This window comes from Sitophilus oryzae, unplaced genomic scaffold (genome assembly GCF_002938485.1).
Source record: "Sitophilus oryzae breed Bouriz unplaced genomic scaffold, Soryzae_2.0 scaffold_1492_pilon_pilon, whole genome shotgun sequence".
Classification (NCBI taxonomy): domain Eukaryota; kingdom Metazoa; phylum Arthropoda; class Insecta; order Coleoptera; family Curculionidae; genus Sitophilus; species Sitophilus oryzae.
Window position 1 is genome coordinate 497,065 of NW_022146161.1, and position 15,334 is coordinate 512,398.

Genomic DNA, 15,334 nt, shown 5'->3' on the forward strand with positions numbered 1-15,334 from the left:
TTTTAAATGGAAATCATAGTTCTATATTCTATATTAGTATCACCATTTATAATTAAAAAACGCCAGGGTTACAACTGCACTATTAAATGGAGAATTTAGAGAGAATTGGATTGGAACAAAGGGCCCCATATCTAAGCCTGCTAGTTCCTGTAATTTAACTCTTTTCAACTTTTTTGTCTTTACCTTATCTATAAGGGAAGAACCATTGGGACGAGAGAAGAATTGCAGAAGATTACTAGCCAAGCTTTTGGACGTATTACACTAGTTGGCCTAATAAATCGTAACACTGTGCGCAAAAGATGTTTATTGTGTATTCAACAAAGAGGTGCTAAGTTTGAACATCTCTGATGATTTTTTTTAGAAAACTATATTTGCCACACAAAAAATACGTTTTTTTAGTCTTGTTCTTTGTTTATTGTATCGATTTCAATTGTAATTACTAATACTGATATAGAATGTTAATTTATCTTTCCAAAAGTCTTTAATTATGTAGATAAATAATAATATCGAATACTAAATTGTGATAAAAAATAATTAGGAGCATAAGTCAACACAAAATCAAGGCCCGATTCGATATAAAGATAAAAACCTAATATTTATCTCGTTCTTAGGAATAATAAAAAAAATTAATATCGTTATATCGAAAAGTTATCGTTACAGTATCATTTAAAAAATTATATTTTTCATTATTTGTGACAAAAAGAGCAAGCATAGAAAAAAAACTGACTACGCCACTAGATTGTGCTTAAAAAAGTGCCTTAAGAACGTTTTTATAGAATTTTATTATTCCGCAAAATAACAAAGTTATGAGCAATTTTCAAAATGGTAAAAAATTCAAAAATACCCCGTATCTCAGTTGGCAGTAAAAATATCAACAGGCGGTTTACGACACTAAACGTGTCTCAGAAATCAAGCCCATGACATCTATATCGGTTTTGCTCTATCTAGTCAGGAAAATTGGTTTTCTCTGTTTGTACCTGTACCCTGTACATTACTTTAATTTTTGCTAAATTCATTTTGAAACCTACTTTATTGCTGGTTGTATTTAGTTCGTTAATTTGTTCTTGTAGTTCTTCGGGGCTATTGGCAATTAGGATTATATCATCAGCAAATATTAGATGATTAATATATTCTCTATCTATTTGTAATCCTATGTTGGTCCAGTCCAGTTGACGCAAGCTTTATTCTAGTGTTTCTGTAAACAGCTTTTGGGGATATCGCGTCTTCTTGTGGTACTCCTTTGGCAGTTGGCAACAATGCGGTTGTTTTATATATCATTACTCTTGATGTGGCATTGTATATATTAGCGAGAGTTTCTATATAAGGCCTCTCAATATCTTGATTTGCTTTATTATGGACTTCTATTATTGCTTTAAGATATCGAAAACATTCTTAAAGTGTATGTTCTTTTGTTCAGCTGATAGTTTCTCTTAGTGTGTGTATGTGATCAACCGTGCTGTGGCCGCTTCTAAAGCCCGCTTGTTTTCTTGGTTGTGCGTTTAGCGTGTTTTGTATCAGGAATATATGTGTGTAAAAATAAATAAAATGAAAGTAAATTTCATATAAATCGAATGCACAAAGACACAAACCGTAAAGGATATTATCATCATTCCATATTGTAAAGCGACCTCAACGTCCGTTCTTTTGCCAAAGGAACTAACTATCCGATGCAGCCACGGGTTATCTAATCCTATTCCGGGACAATAACAATTTCCATTGGGGTGCTGCGCGCTAGATAGCGAGCTATATTTGATATTTTCCGGTATAGTTTCTATATTATCTACCGCTTACGTTGCCGCTAAGTAATGAAGAGAGAAGTGGCTAATGAAATGGCGTGATTTCGTCTAACGATACGGAATGAAACCGGAAATTTGATAAGCTACACTGAGAGAAAAGATTGTAGTTAAATTGATATCAAAATTTTAATTTAAAATGACAATATATAATCTTGTTCCTGTTAATTGCTGTAATTTTTAACAGTATTAACAGATACTATTAGATATTGTATTATTATTAGCAGTTTCTGTTAAACCTTTGTGCCAAAAAAGTCCAGATTTATTATTGCAGTTTAATAAGAGACCTTTTTTACGTAAAAGATGGCGCGAATGTATATTTTTTCACTCAGTAATTTAATACAGGTACGGACGAAAAGTTATACGTCCGTAGGTGGCGCCCTCTACAAGAGACATATTGACTACAAATTAAAATAAGTAGAAATAACTTTGAAAATGGTATAATGTGCTTACCAATCAAACTTACTTCTCTGACTGCAGTGAAGGATAATAAAGCACTTTTATTGTCACGTTCTCGTTCAAAATAATTTATCAGGAAAGCTGTAAGCCCTTGCTTCAACTGTTTAAATGCTTCGGCATGTTTTCAACACACAATTTCAAGAAATACAACACAAAAACTCGAAAATTTAATTCCTAAAAGAACTGTTTATGCTTAAAAATACCTACAATTTAAAAAAAATACTATGAAAATCGGCAAAAACGAGAATTAGTCGCAAAGATTCAACAACAGCACTATATTATACAAAATAACGACTGACATTATCATAATTGCCAAATATTAGACGACAACGTTGCTGATCGCGGTGCAATGTGACCAATATGGCTTTAAACCTTTGAATGAACTAATTTTTCAAGCATTAATCTAAATAAAATAGCTGTTGCAACATATCAACGAAGTATCTGTCACAATCATTGATTTGCTCTATAAAGTAAAATGAAGAGATGCTCAGTATCTCAATGATGTATATGAAATTATACAGCAAATTTAAACATTGTTGCCAAAATTTCATTTAGTCAGGTTTATCGGCTTTAGTGTCAATTTCGATATCATTGATAACATGCATTTCGCCATTCGCCATTGGCTGTGGCATTGAAATGTGTGTAAGAGTACCAAATTTCAGTAAAAATGGTTTACCAATGTTCTTAAAAATAAATAAGATATTTTATTTTTAATACTGCCTAGTCTGGCTGAACACCACGGTCGGGTCATGACAGTTTTCGAAAAAATTTAGAGAATTTTTTTGATTGGTTGGGAGCCTCATTAAGAACAGCATCATTAAGACACACGTGTGAAAGTTGCACAACGAGTGCGTAGCACGAAGCTCTTAACTCAAAGTGAGTTAAGAGCTGTTTAACTCATTGACGTAGATAAATTATTTTACACATCCTAGAAATATCATAAGCCTAGTGAGTCACTAGTAAGAAATGTCCTAATACGAGCTTACAGTATCGCACCATTGAAACTTAACCGACCCTAACCAAAAACCTCAAAGCTATGTCGCGACAGTATAGTTACCGCTCTTTCTTAGACCACATCTTAGCGGTTAAGGGTTAAATCGAACCCTTAAATTTACTGATTTGAGTTTTCCTGCTCACTCAGTATTCAAAGCGAAACCCTTCTCACATTCAATAAATATCTAATAATGTACGGCACGGTTTCACGTCTATCTCACTGCCCCAATGAGTTATGTTTATCGAATAATGTAACGGGTAGTTTTACCCTCGGTTTTGCCTGGGCAAGGGCAGTTACCTGGGCATCGGTTCCTGTGGCGATTTATATTTGCATGTGCCGCTGGAACACCACTCGTTCGCGACCTGTTTCTTTGATACATCGAAATCGGTCAGAATGAAAAATAGACCCGATTACAGAGGGGATAAAAGCGAGTTACTGTATGCACAAAGGGTGGTGGAAATGGATAAAAAAAGTGATTAAAAATAAACCAGAACATTTTTTATCAAAAAAAAAATGTTCTGGTCTTCAGGCGCCACCTACATATTTTTTAACTGGTTTGATCAGTAATAACTTTTGGTCCGAACCTGTATATAGAACTACTAAGCCAAAAAATATACATTTACCACGTCTTTTACGTAAAAAAGATCTCTTGGTAAAAATCGCTACGAGTAATGATTTTCGATATATTTGGAATCGAAATTATGAAATTAGATCATGGACATAAATTAAACATGTTGACTAAATAGTTATCAGACTGAAATCATAAATTTGAAATTATTTTGTGTCAAAAGTTCAACAAAAACTGATTTATCATCATTTTTTCGAAGAAAAATTTATGATTAATTAAAAAAAAAATTGCATGTTATTATGCATTTTAAACATGCTCCTTAGACCTAGACTAGGATCTTCATCACCGACGACAAAGTATCGCATCTCCTAGAGGAAGATAAATAGTGAATTAAATTAAATTTTGATTTTGTTTTATCTCTATAGATCTATTCAAAGTTCCTAATGTCATGACAAAAACTATTCATAAAAAATAATATTAAAATTATTTATTTATTTATTTATTTATTTATACCCCTAACAAACAGAATATGAACAATTGTAATTAGAGTGGAACACACTTAAACTTAAAATTAACAAAAGAAAGAAAATAAACAGACATAAACAGATTTAAAAGACAACTAGTTAATAAACAAAAAAACATAAAGAGGAGATAAGGACGTTACTAAAAATTAAAATGACTCCTCAAATAGGGTGGTTAAGGCCGATTTTATAATACCTAGATGTCTATAAGGAAAGTGATCCACTAGATTATCACATTTACCTAGAAAACTATTGCACTGGTCCAACATAATTCTAAATGGTGAACAATCTCCACACTCAGTAAAAAAGGGTTTAATATTATTCACTCTCAGTCACACTTCAGGAACACATATGCTGATACATATAATTAATTAAGAATGAATCTTTATATTTAAGGTTGTTAGTTATACACAAAATAAATAAGATTGCCTGTCTTATTCTTTTACTTTCTAATGACACAAATCCAAAAGTATTGAGCATGCTTCTGTACGAGATCAAATATGGATATCGATGGTTTTTTCTGACATAGAGATATTTTAGGAATCTCTTTTGAACTTTTTCTATTTGGTTATTATTACATAAGCTTCCGGGAACCACGCTACAGAAGCATACTCGAGATGTGGCCTCACTAACGCATTACACAACTTTACTATGCTCGATATATTGACAAAATTCTTTGAATTTCTTATCACAAATCCTAGTACGCTATAAGCTTTACTTATCATGTGATTGTAATGGGCATTAAACTTAAAATTTGACTGCATAACGACTCCAAGTTCCTTGAATTCGTCCTTTCTACACAAAATGGTGTCATCTACACAATAGTTGAAATTTATCGGTATGTGTCATTGCGTGAGAGTGGTGTAGAAGCATTTGTCTTTATTTGGTGCCATTCTATTAGTTATATATAACTTTATGTAACTTATACTTTTATTTAGTGACATTCTATTAGTTATATATAACTATTAGTTATATTATAAACATACTTTATGGATCGTCTAAATAATAACAAATTCAATAGGCGTAACTTATTCTAATCTATTAATCTACTTAACAGTACCTGGAAATTCCGAAATTTTCATATCCATGAAGACTCCGGAAGGTTTAATTTATATCCTTTGCGCTGTTGGTAACATAAAAATTGTGTTGTAATATTATCTATTTTAATTTTAATAAAGACCAATTTCTATGATCACCATATGAGAAAAAAATATTGTTTTATTTTCCTAGAAAAAACTTCTCCATGTGTTTGTTTAACACACAAGATTTTTAATATCCTTGATCGATTGCTAAAGAGCAGGAAATCTAAAAAATAATTTCTTAACAGGGCGAGTATTATTTTACCTTTAGACTTTTATTTTTCAGTTTTGTTACGTTTTATTGCTGTTATTTGTCTAGTTGAAGCTATTAATCCATGAAGTTTCCCAGTTTATATCTACTACCAACACCCAACCTTTAGCAGTTGTACTTCGCCCTTTGTTGTCAACCATAAATTTGATTTACTGTTACAAACTTACCCTATCAATTTTCTGTAGTTGTGAAAATGACTAACATTTGCTTTATGTTAGTGTATTAATTCAAAATATACTATTTCTTATGTTTCAAAAACATGGCTTCTAGTATTAAATCAACAATAATTATATTTGCAGAACTGTTGTTATTTTATAATAATTTGCAAAAATATAAACACAACAATTCACAAATTTTTTAACGTATTATCTAAAAGGCGACTGTTTTCCAAATATTAATTATATTTATTTGAAATTTACCATAAAGAATCAGATAAATACACTTAGTAGATACATAGACGAAAATATCTTACACATAGTATTTTTAACATTATTCTGTAAATAGTTCTTTGTATTTCAGGTGGCATGGCTTCGAGTAGACACTCAAACCATTCTTACGATACATAATCACGTTATCACAAAGAATCATCGTATAGGAGTGACTCACATAGAGTTAAAAACGTGGTACTTGCACATCAGGGAAGTTCAGGAATCAGATAAAGGGTGGTACATGTGTCAGATCAACACAGATCCTATGAAGAGTCAAGTGGGATACTTAAATGTAGTGGGTGAGTTGGTATATTCGAATAAGATATCTTTTTAATAATATAATCACAAAAAAATAACTTTATCAAGATCTTCATAATCTTAAAATACACGATACGCATTTCTTTTTTTTTGTGAATGAAGTCAAATATTTTTTGAATACTTTTGAATACAATAGGAAATATAGGCATATGTATACAATATGATTGACAATGAAGATCGCTGTCATTTTATATGTAAATGATAATATAGAGAAAATATTAAATAATTAATAAAAACATACGCATAAATATGCTAATATCTATATAATGTATACATTTTGTTCCCTTGAAATTTGTATCAAGTAAATAATGGTAATATTTAAATATAATAAAGTAATTTTTATTTTGTACTTTATATTCAAATAGTTTGTTATTTATTTCTTAGTTCTAAATTTTGTTTATAAAATTATATTAGACTTTCTTGGCTTGAACTGCTAATATAGAAATTAATTCCACGCTGTGTTCGACATAATGTGGATCAACCTGCTCTCACTACCGGTTTCGGGGCCCTACCCCATCATCAGGTGAGCTTGGGTCGTTTCCACAATATGTCGAGCACAGCGCAGAGTATATAAACACGACTTGTCGTAAAGTAGCGGTAAGATATTAAGTCCCGCATCGCGAGATAGCAGCCCGCGTGCAATGGTAGTACTTTCGTACCACCGAGGCAAAACTGTCGATAGTAAATAAAGGCTTTTTTCGGCTAGCCCAAATTATATAATGGAAAATAAATTTCTTGAATGGTACGAAAGTACTACCATTGCACGCAGGCTGCTATCTCGCGATGCGGGACTTAATATTTTACCGCTACTTTACGACAAGTTGTTTTTATATACTCTGCGCTGTGCTCGACATATTGTGGAAACGACCCTAGCTCACCTGATGATGGGGTAGGGCCCCGAAACGAGTAGTGAGAGCAGGTTGATCCACATTATGTCGAACACAGCGTGGAATTAATTTCTATATTAGCAGTTCAAGGCAAGAAACTCTTATATAATTTTATTATATACCTAAAAACTGCAAGAAATTTATTTTCCATTATATAATTTTGTTTGTTATACATATAAATATTTTGGTAGAAAATCTAAATCTAAATAATATAGATATTGCCATATTATACAGGGAGTTTCAAAAAACGTGTGTCATCTCTCGTGGGGATATTCCTCATGTAAAAATAATATTTATTTTTCATATCAACATAGGTCCGATTCTGCTTTGTTTCATAGCTATAGGGTGTTAAAATTTTAATATTTTTTCGATTTATTATGATTTTCAATTTATTATAAATAAAATATTGACGGTAAAAGTTACTATAAATGCGACATATTTTAAATCTAAAAAAGTGTCGATACAGGCACGTGCATATGGGTTATCACTGGAATATTTTTCTAAAAAATGCATGTACGCCACTGACTGTTTTTCTCCTGTTAGCGAAATAGTGTAAACTGTTTAATGTCGATTAAAAGTTATTTCTTCATATTTTGACGATTTCGGCCTCCTTGATGAGATAAACGCAATTTTATTAACTTGCCTTGATCCAAGTCTAATAGCAACCTTAAAAATGTTAATATTATTAACATGCGAAAGTTTTAGATAAGTGACCATTATTCCTTACCAAAAAATATGAAAAAAGTTCCTACAAACATTAGTATGAAAATGCATAGTTTTCTAGTTGCAGGATGTTAAAAAAATTTTAAATTATTTTTTTTTCTAATTATCTTAAATACCATTATTTTTTTGTTTAACATTGCTATAGGTTGAAATGATAGTAATAATAACTAATAATAATAATATTTAATAATAAATTAGGTAAAATATATAATATATTAATTTTATTTTGATTTTAATTTTATTAATTGTGATTAGTAAAATTGCGTTTATCTCATCAAGGAGGCCGAATTTAACAAAATATCAACAACTTTGAATTAGCATTAGACGGCCTATACAATTTTTATATCAAAAGAAGAAAGTCAGTGGTGCCCATGTTTTTTTTGAAAATTATTCCAGTGATAACCAATATGCACGTCCCTGATGAATTTATCGGCATTTTTTTGGCTCTAAAATATGTAGCATCATTAAAAGTACTTGGAAGGAAATGATAATAAATTGAAAGATTTTTAAGACTTTTACACCCTGTAGCTAGGAAACAAAGCAGAATCAGACCTATGTTGATATGAAAAATAAATTTTATTTTTACGTGAGGGATCTCCCCACGAGAGATGGCACATGTTTTTTAAAACACCCTGTGTAACAAGGACTATATCAACGAAAAAACCCTAAAAATCGTACTAAAGTTACCCCGGTTTACGGTAGATATTTTTTTAGAAATATGATATTATCCAAACATTATTCCAAACATTAGTATTTGGTTTAAGAGTTTGTTAACCCAAAGTTTCCAATAAAACCGAAACCCAAGCGAAAGCCAAGTCTAGTAATATAAATCTTTGTGGTTTACTGGCGCGGTTTAGAAAACACTGAATGCATTTGGCTACATTTCAGACGATCTTTAATAATTCTGTTTGCCTCTGGCGTTTCTGTGTGCACGTGTGTATGTGTTTGTGTGGGTGTGTGTATCCAAGCCGCAGCGGCCTTAATTAAGTTCTGGTAAATAAGTCGAATACGCAAAAGGAGAGGAAATTATTAGAGAGGTTGACGGATTTAGTGGAAGGTACTTTCCAGCGAAACCATCAAAAGGAATACACTGTGGAAGAAGTAGTGGGAGGAACTCATTAAATTTTAGAGCTGAGAATTCGGGCGGCTTGAATTTTATATAACTAGGATATAATTAAAGGTTGCCTCACACATAGAGTTTTTTCTCAAGGCAAAACTGCGCAGACGAGTCATGAAAGACAGGCGTATGCTTCATAATTGGTTGGAGTCAATTGTATACGCCATTAGCTGTTTAAAGTGTCCTAGAGTTTATTTTATTTTACTTACTACGTGAACTTCTCAGGGTATTAATTTAGAAACCAAGAGAGTTTTGATTTTGGGACATAGAAATTTCAATTTCCATATATTAAGATGTGTTAATATACCCATTATGATGTGTAATAAACAACAGGAAAATTTCCATGGATTTTCTCAGGGGGGGGGACAGTATTTCCCATTCTCCTCTGACAACAGATATTCCTTCATATATATTTCCTTCGAGAGTATATACTAGGGTGGAACGAAAAAAAATTTTTAGTTTGGTTTGGTTCCTCACGGGCATTAAATGCTGAGATATTTTGAAAAATAATTTTTTTTGCCCCTCAACATATTTGGTAATTATTTATCTTTTACCTTTAACACACTGCTTAATATGACTATAAAATATAACCCAATAATGTTATCCAAACTAAATCACTTAAATTATTGTTTTCCGTTTCCTCAATATATTTCGAACTTGTCCACCTGCATGATAAACTACCATCCGTGGCACTTGCCTGTGACAAAACTGGAGTTTCAGATCACGCTGTCGCTATAATCACAAATGCTGTTTTAGAGGATATTGGAGTAGTGTCTAAAAGCAGTTCTACACAGATAGCCTAAATAAACAACCAAACCAAACCAAACACCAATTTTCATACAAATATTTTCGTTACTTCAGAAATTATTTGGAAAAAATCGAAATAAAAATGAAACTTCTACACCCTGTATCTCCGAATGTAAGCATTTTAGGACATATATTTAAACGAACTTTTTTACTAATTTTTATCTCCAGAATATGCTGCCGAAGTTTCGGGAATACAGTTCGCACCAACCTGTATAGGTTTCAAAAATGTTTCCTATTTATGGCAGACCGTTTCCATTTTGTGTCAAGAAAAAGAGACACGATTATTAGAAATATTACCTAAAATGTGTTCAAAATGCTACTTGGGAGTACTGTCTCTTTTTATAACAAAACATTTTTTAAATGAAATAAGTTTATAAACAGTTCTACACAAACATTTTCGACTAAAAGCACAATAAATCCCACGGTTGCTCTCGGCTTCAACTGATTCCTGTAACTTTCAGAGCGTTAATCTATAAAGTTAAAGCTTTTGGCAACCGTCCCCAAAGCCAACTAACCAATTAAGCGCCGTGCGTGCGGACGGGGCCTAAACCGTTTACACAGCGCGCAAAAAATAAACCTGAGTCAATTAAAAGCTTAGCTAATGGAACCATTGTTATCACGTTCTAAATTAGATCATTGTTTGTTCCCGGTAATTAGTATGTAGAAAAAAAAATATTGTGGGGATTTGGAAAGGCTCAAAGGAAAACGATTATGTTTTTTGCGACGTTTTGCGACTTTATTATCGCTTCTTCAAGCACTAAAATATTAAGTATTCCAAATGCCTATAAACTAATTTGTACACTATAAATAGAAAAACTATAAGAAATATACAGGGTGACGCCTCTCATACGCCGTGGAAGCTCCAAGGAGAACGACAGTTTGTATTGAAATGAAATTTTGTGAGCATATGTAGGTCAATTCGGAGCACTTTTTAAAAATATAGAGAATTCTACAGGGTGTCCCCCAAAGAAGTTACATATCAAAGTTTTGTTTTTTATAATGGAACACCCTATACATTAATTGATTTTTGTATTCAAAGAGAAAATGAAGGTGAATTTTATGAGAAAGAGAAGGTAAAGAGAAAAGAAAGGCGAAGTATATGACTAAAATGTAAGATTTTCTAAAAAATGAAGAACGAATTGTAAATTTCAATAAAACCTACCTAAATTGGAATTTACCCGGTATAGCATAATATGTAGTTAAAATGACTATTTCACCTCAAATGAAATTAAAACTTTGCCTAAAAAATTATACAGTTTGAGACAAAATTAATATTAAACATTGGTCTAATTTAAAAAAAAGTTACTTTTTTATTTTAAATGGAACATCCAGTATATTATTCCGAGATTCAATGGGGAATTCATGTCTCTTCGAAATATTATTAGGGTTGCCTACCCCTCAAACAATCTAGTTTCCTAGATATTTTCATTTTTATGATTTAGTGTCAGTAGATCTTTATAATTTGATAAAATCTAGGTGGCCTGTAATGTGTCTAACGTTACTTCAACATAGCTGCCTACTTAGTCCAACTTTAAAAGCTAGTTAACATTTTGCATTTTGTGTCAATTAAAACAAAAAAATCTCAGAAATTTGCCAAAAATGGAAACTTATATTACTTCAGAGAGAATTGATATGATCCTTATTAATTGGTGAATGCAGTGTGCATTCACCAGTTAAAAGAATACTTAAATGGTTCTGATTTTATCTAGTTTGTTTCTTTGTGGGGATATGTTAAAAAAGTGTTTATAAAACTCGATCAATTATTGTCGACAACATGAGAGAATGATTGTAGCTGCTTTTCGAGTTAGAATTACACATATGCCTTTTAAAATGAAAAGATCTTTTGAAAAAAGAATCATTTTATGCACTGTACAGGAAAGGAAGTATTTTGAGCGTTTGATTTCATCTACCTAATTTTTGTCACATAATTATGCGTTTATATCTAGTTTTAATTCTGTAATAAATAAATTATGTTTTAAATGTATATTTTTTTATTTCTATTGGGTATTTTACTCTCCATCCTTTAATTCCAAACCAAACAAAAGGTATATCACAGCCACCTAGATTATTCCAAATAACAAAAATCTACTGAACGCAAAATCATAAAAAATAAAATATCTAGGAAAACCTATGTCTGAAGGGAGGCAACCTTAATAATATTTTGAAGATATAAGAATTCCCTATTGAACACTGGATATAATATACTGGGTGTTCCATTTAAAATAAAGGAGTAACTTGCTTTTGAAAGTGACCAATGTTCCATATTAATTTTTTCTCACCCTGTATAACTTTTCGGGTCAAATTTTAATTTTGTTTAACATACAATCGTTATTGTAATTAAATATCATACTATGCGGGATAAATTAAAATTTAGCTAGCTGTTATTGAAACTTAAAATTTACTCTTCATTTTCACAAAATGTGGAATATGTCAAAATCCTTACGTTTTGGGCACATGCTTCTTTAATAAAACTCACCTTTATTTTTTTTCTAGAATCCGAAAATCAATTAATATAGGGTGTTCTATTACAAAAAACACAACTTTGATATGTAACTTTTTTGGGGACACCCTATACACTGTGGCGCCACCCTGTACACATTAGAATAGGAAAAGAATCTATTAAAATTAAAAAAAAATTAGGAAAATTTAGGAAGAAATCGCATTTTTTAGATTTGAAACATAAAGTTTCGGCAAAGTGTAAATTTTGTCTCATTTAATCATCTTTGTATCTCTTCTAGTTTATTAGTTTGTTTTTTAATTGTCGTTAATATTAAATAATCTATACAATATATAATCTATGATAAAATGACATCGCTACTTAGGATACTTAGGATACTATTACTAAGTATATTATTTTATGAATACAAACCTCTATAGTGTTTATCCTTGTTTATCCGAAATTGGAGGTGTATGGTTAGTTGTAAAATAAACTTGAACCGTTGTTTTAGATAGCGGAAACCATGGATAATTAATAGTCTAACTTGGTAAGAGGCATAAATCAAATCTATGACAAATAGAGCGCTGAGAACATTGGTTTACGTTGAGGTGTATAACGCTATAACCTAAACTTGCTCAATGCAATTTATCAACTTTATAAAATATATCTACATAAAATAGGAAGCGAGATATACATATATAGAGTTCTTTAGATGACAGTTACCTGTAATTTTGTGTTTTAAAATTATTTTTAAAATAAATAAAGGTGTTTCATACCTAGGCAGATAATGTAAAAATACAAATATTACTGTATAAATTAAGGGTACGCAAGATATACAAACTAGAGTTATTATTAAATTTATGTTAAATAAATATTTTTAAAAAATTGTGAACAGAAAAATGCTTTGTTGGTAATATTCTAGGGTCGGCAAAGTTTGAGTTTTGGTCGAAATTTCCGTATGTAAGAAGAGTACAATGGCATTTATAATGTACTGAACTAAGAGAAAAGGGTAGAAACGTGTTACGTTTCATTATACAGGGTGGTCCGAACTGTATTCTGGAAACTTCGGCAGCATATTCTGCAGAAAAAAATAAATTAGTATAAATGTATGTTCTAAAATGCCTAGTTTGGGAGATACAGGGTGTAGAAGTTTCATTTCTATTTCGATTTTTTCCAAATAATTTATGAAATAACGTCAATATTCTGATCAAAATTGGTGTATGGATGTTTTTTGGCATGAGAAATTTTATTTTGATCTCAATACAATTCCTATTTGTAGGGGGCGCCACCTACTTGTATTTTGACTGTTTTGAAGACTAATAACTTTTCGTCCGTACCTGTATAAAACTACTGAGTGTAAAAATATAAATCGCTACGAGCAACCGTCCTTAAGATATTTAGAATGGAAATAGTCAATGCATGTCATTATTGACAAAAAAAATCAACACGTTGAGTAGATAGTAATTTGACTAAAATAATAAATTTGGGAAATTTTTATTTTTTTAAATTAAGCACAATAAAATAGTTTTTGTTGAGTTTTTGGCATATAAACATTTCTAATTTATGATTTCAGTCTAATAACTATTTACTCAACATGTTTATTTTATGTCAATGATGATAGGTATTCATAATTTCGAGTCTAAATATCTCGAGAATCATTACTCGTAGTGATTTTTACTAAGAGAGCATTTTTACGTAAAAAACGTTGTAAATGTATATTTTTTTACTCAGTAGTTTTATACAGATGCGGACGAAAATCTATTACTCTTCAAATCAGTTAGAAAATATTTTGGGTGGCGCCCTCTACAAGTAGGAGTCATAATGACATCAAATCAAATTTCTTATGGCAAAGAACTCTCAGATGCCAATTTTCATCCAAATATTAACGTTACTTCTTGAATTATTTGGTAAAAATCAAAATAAAAATGAAACTTCTACACTCTGTATCTCCGAAACTACGCCATTTTGGGACATATATTTATACGAACTTTTTTACTTATTTTTATGTGCAGAATATGCTGCCGAAGTTTCCGGAATACAGTTCGAACCACCCTGTATTATACTCTGTTTATTTATTAACAAATTCTTGTAATTTTCCTTAAAGCTTGTAAATCGTTAAATGCAAGTTAGAAATTAAACAACGACTCTAAAATGCCTTGAATCTTACCTCTTTTAGTAAAAATAAGTGAAATTGAGTTGATCCTAGACAGTGCTTAGCGCTATTAGAACTCTGAATTCAAAAATGTATCTTGAAATCCATGAGAAATATTTGATTGTGTGGTTTTTTAAATCTCTTAATGGTTCCGGTATATTTTCTTCGCAGACAGTATGTGAAAATCTGTACAAACAAAAAAGTTACACGATTGCTGAAAATTGCCAAGCACTAAAAGTTCATTGACGCATTTTTTAAATTTTTTTAATAAAAAAAAATAATCCCATAAACTGTTTTTTATTTAAACATCTTGTGTCAAATCCGAACTTCAAAATAAAAAAAGGAAAGTTCCAATATCTAAAGTGATTCTTGAATTATCACGTATTAGGTGTTAAAAAGTTGAGTTTCCAAATTACCGCGGTTATTGACGGTTTGTAACTATAACAAAAAAAATGAAAAATCATAACGATATTTTTATAACTCGATTTCAGATGCCCAGAAACATATCTAATGATTTTATCTGGTTATTTTTCCGAAAAAAAAACTTTTAGAAATAAGCTGTTTTTGGACCGTGCACCTGTGTCTTCGATAAATGTGGCAACGCTGCAACATCACACCGTCGCATTTTTTTCACTCCGACTCAATAAGAATGACCTAGGCGATACAAAAATGAAAAAAATATATTCAAAATGAAAAGAGAAAGAAAAAAATTAATCTATCGAAAATTTTAATTTGCAAAAGAAATATTTTAATTTCTAGCCAACAAATTTCGGAATTTGT

At 31.0% G+C, this 15,334-nt stretch overlaps 1 protein-coding gene across 1 annotated transcript in view; it reads left to right on the plus strand.

Moving 5' to 3' along the window:
- The window catches only part of LOC115877436 (neurotrimin-like), a 211,076-nt gene that overhangs the window by 113,253 nt on the left and 82,489 nt on the right, over positions 1-15,334 (plus strand). The window contains exon 3 of the mRNA XM_030893590.1: positions 6,205-6,412. Within this exon, the coding sequence (XP_030749450.1) occupies positions 6,205-6,412 (208 nt within the window). The remainder of the gene's footprint in view (positions 1-6,204; positions 6,413-15,334) is intronic.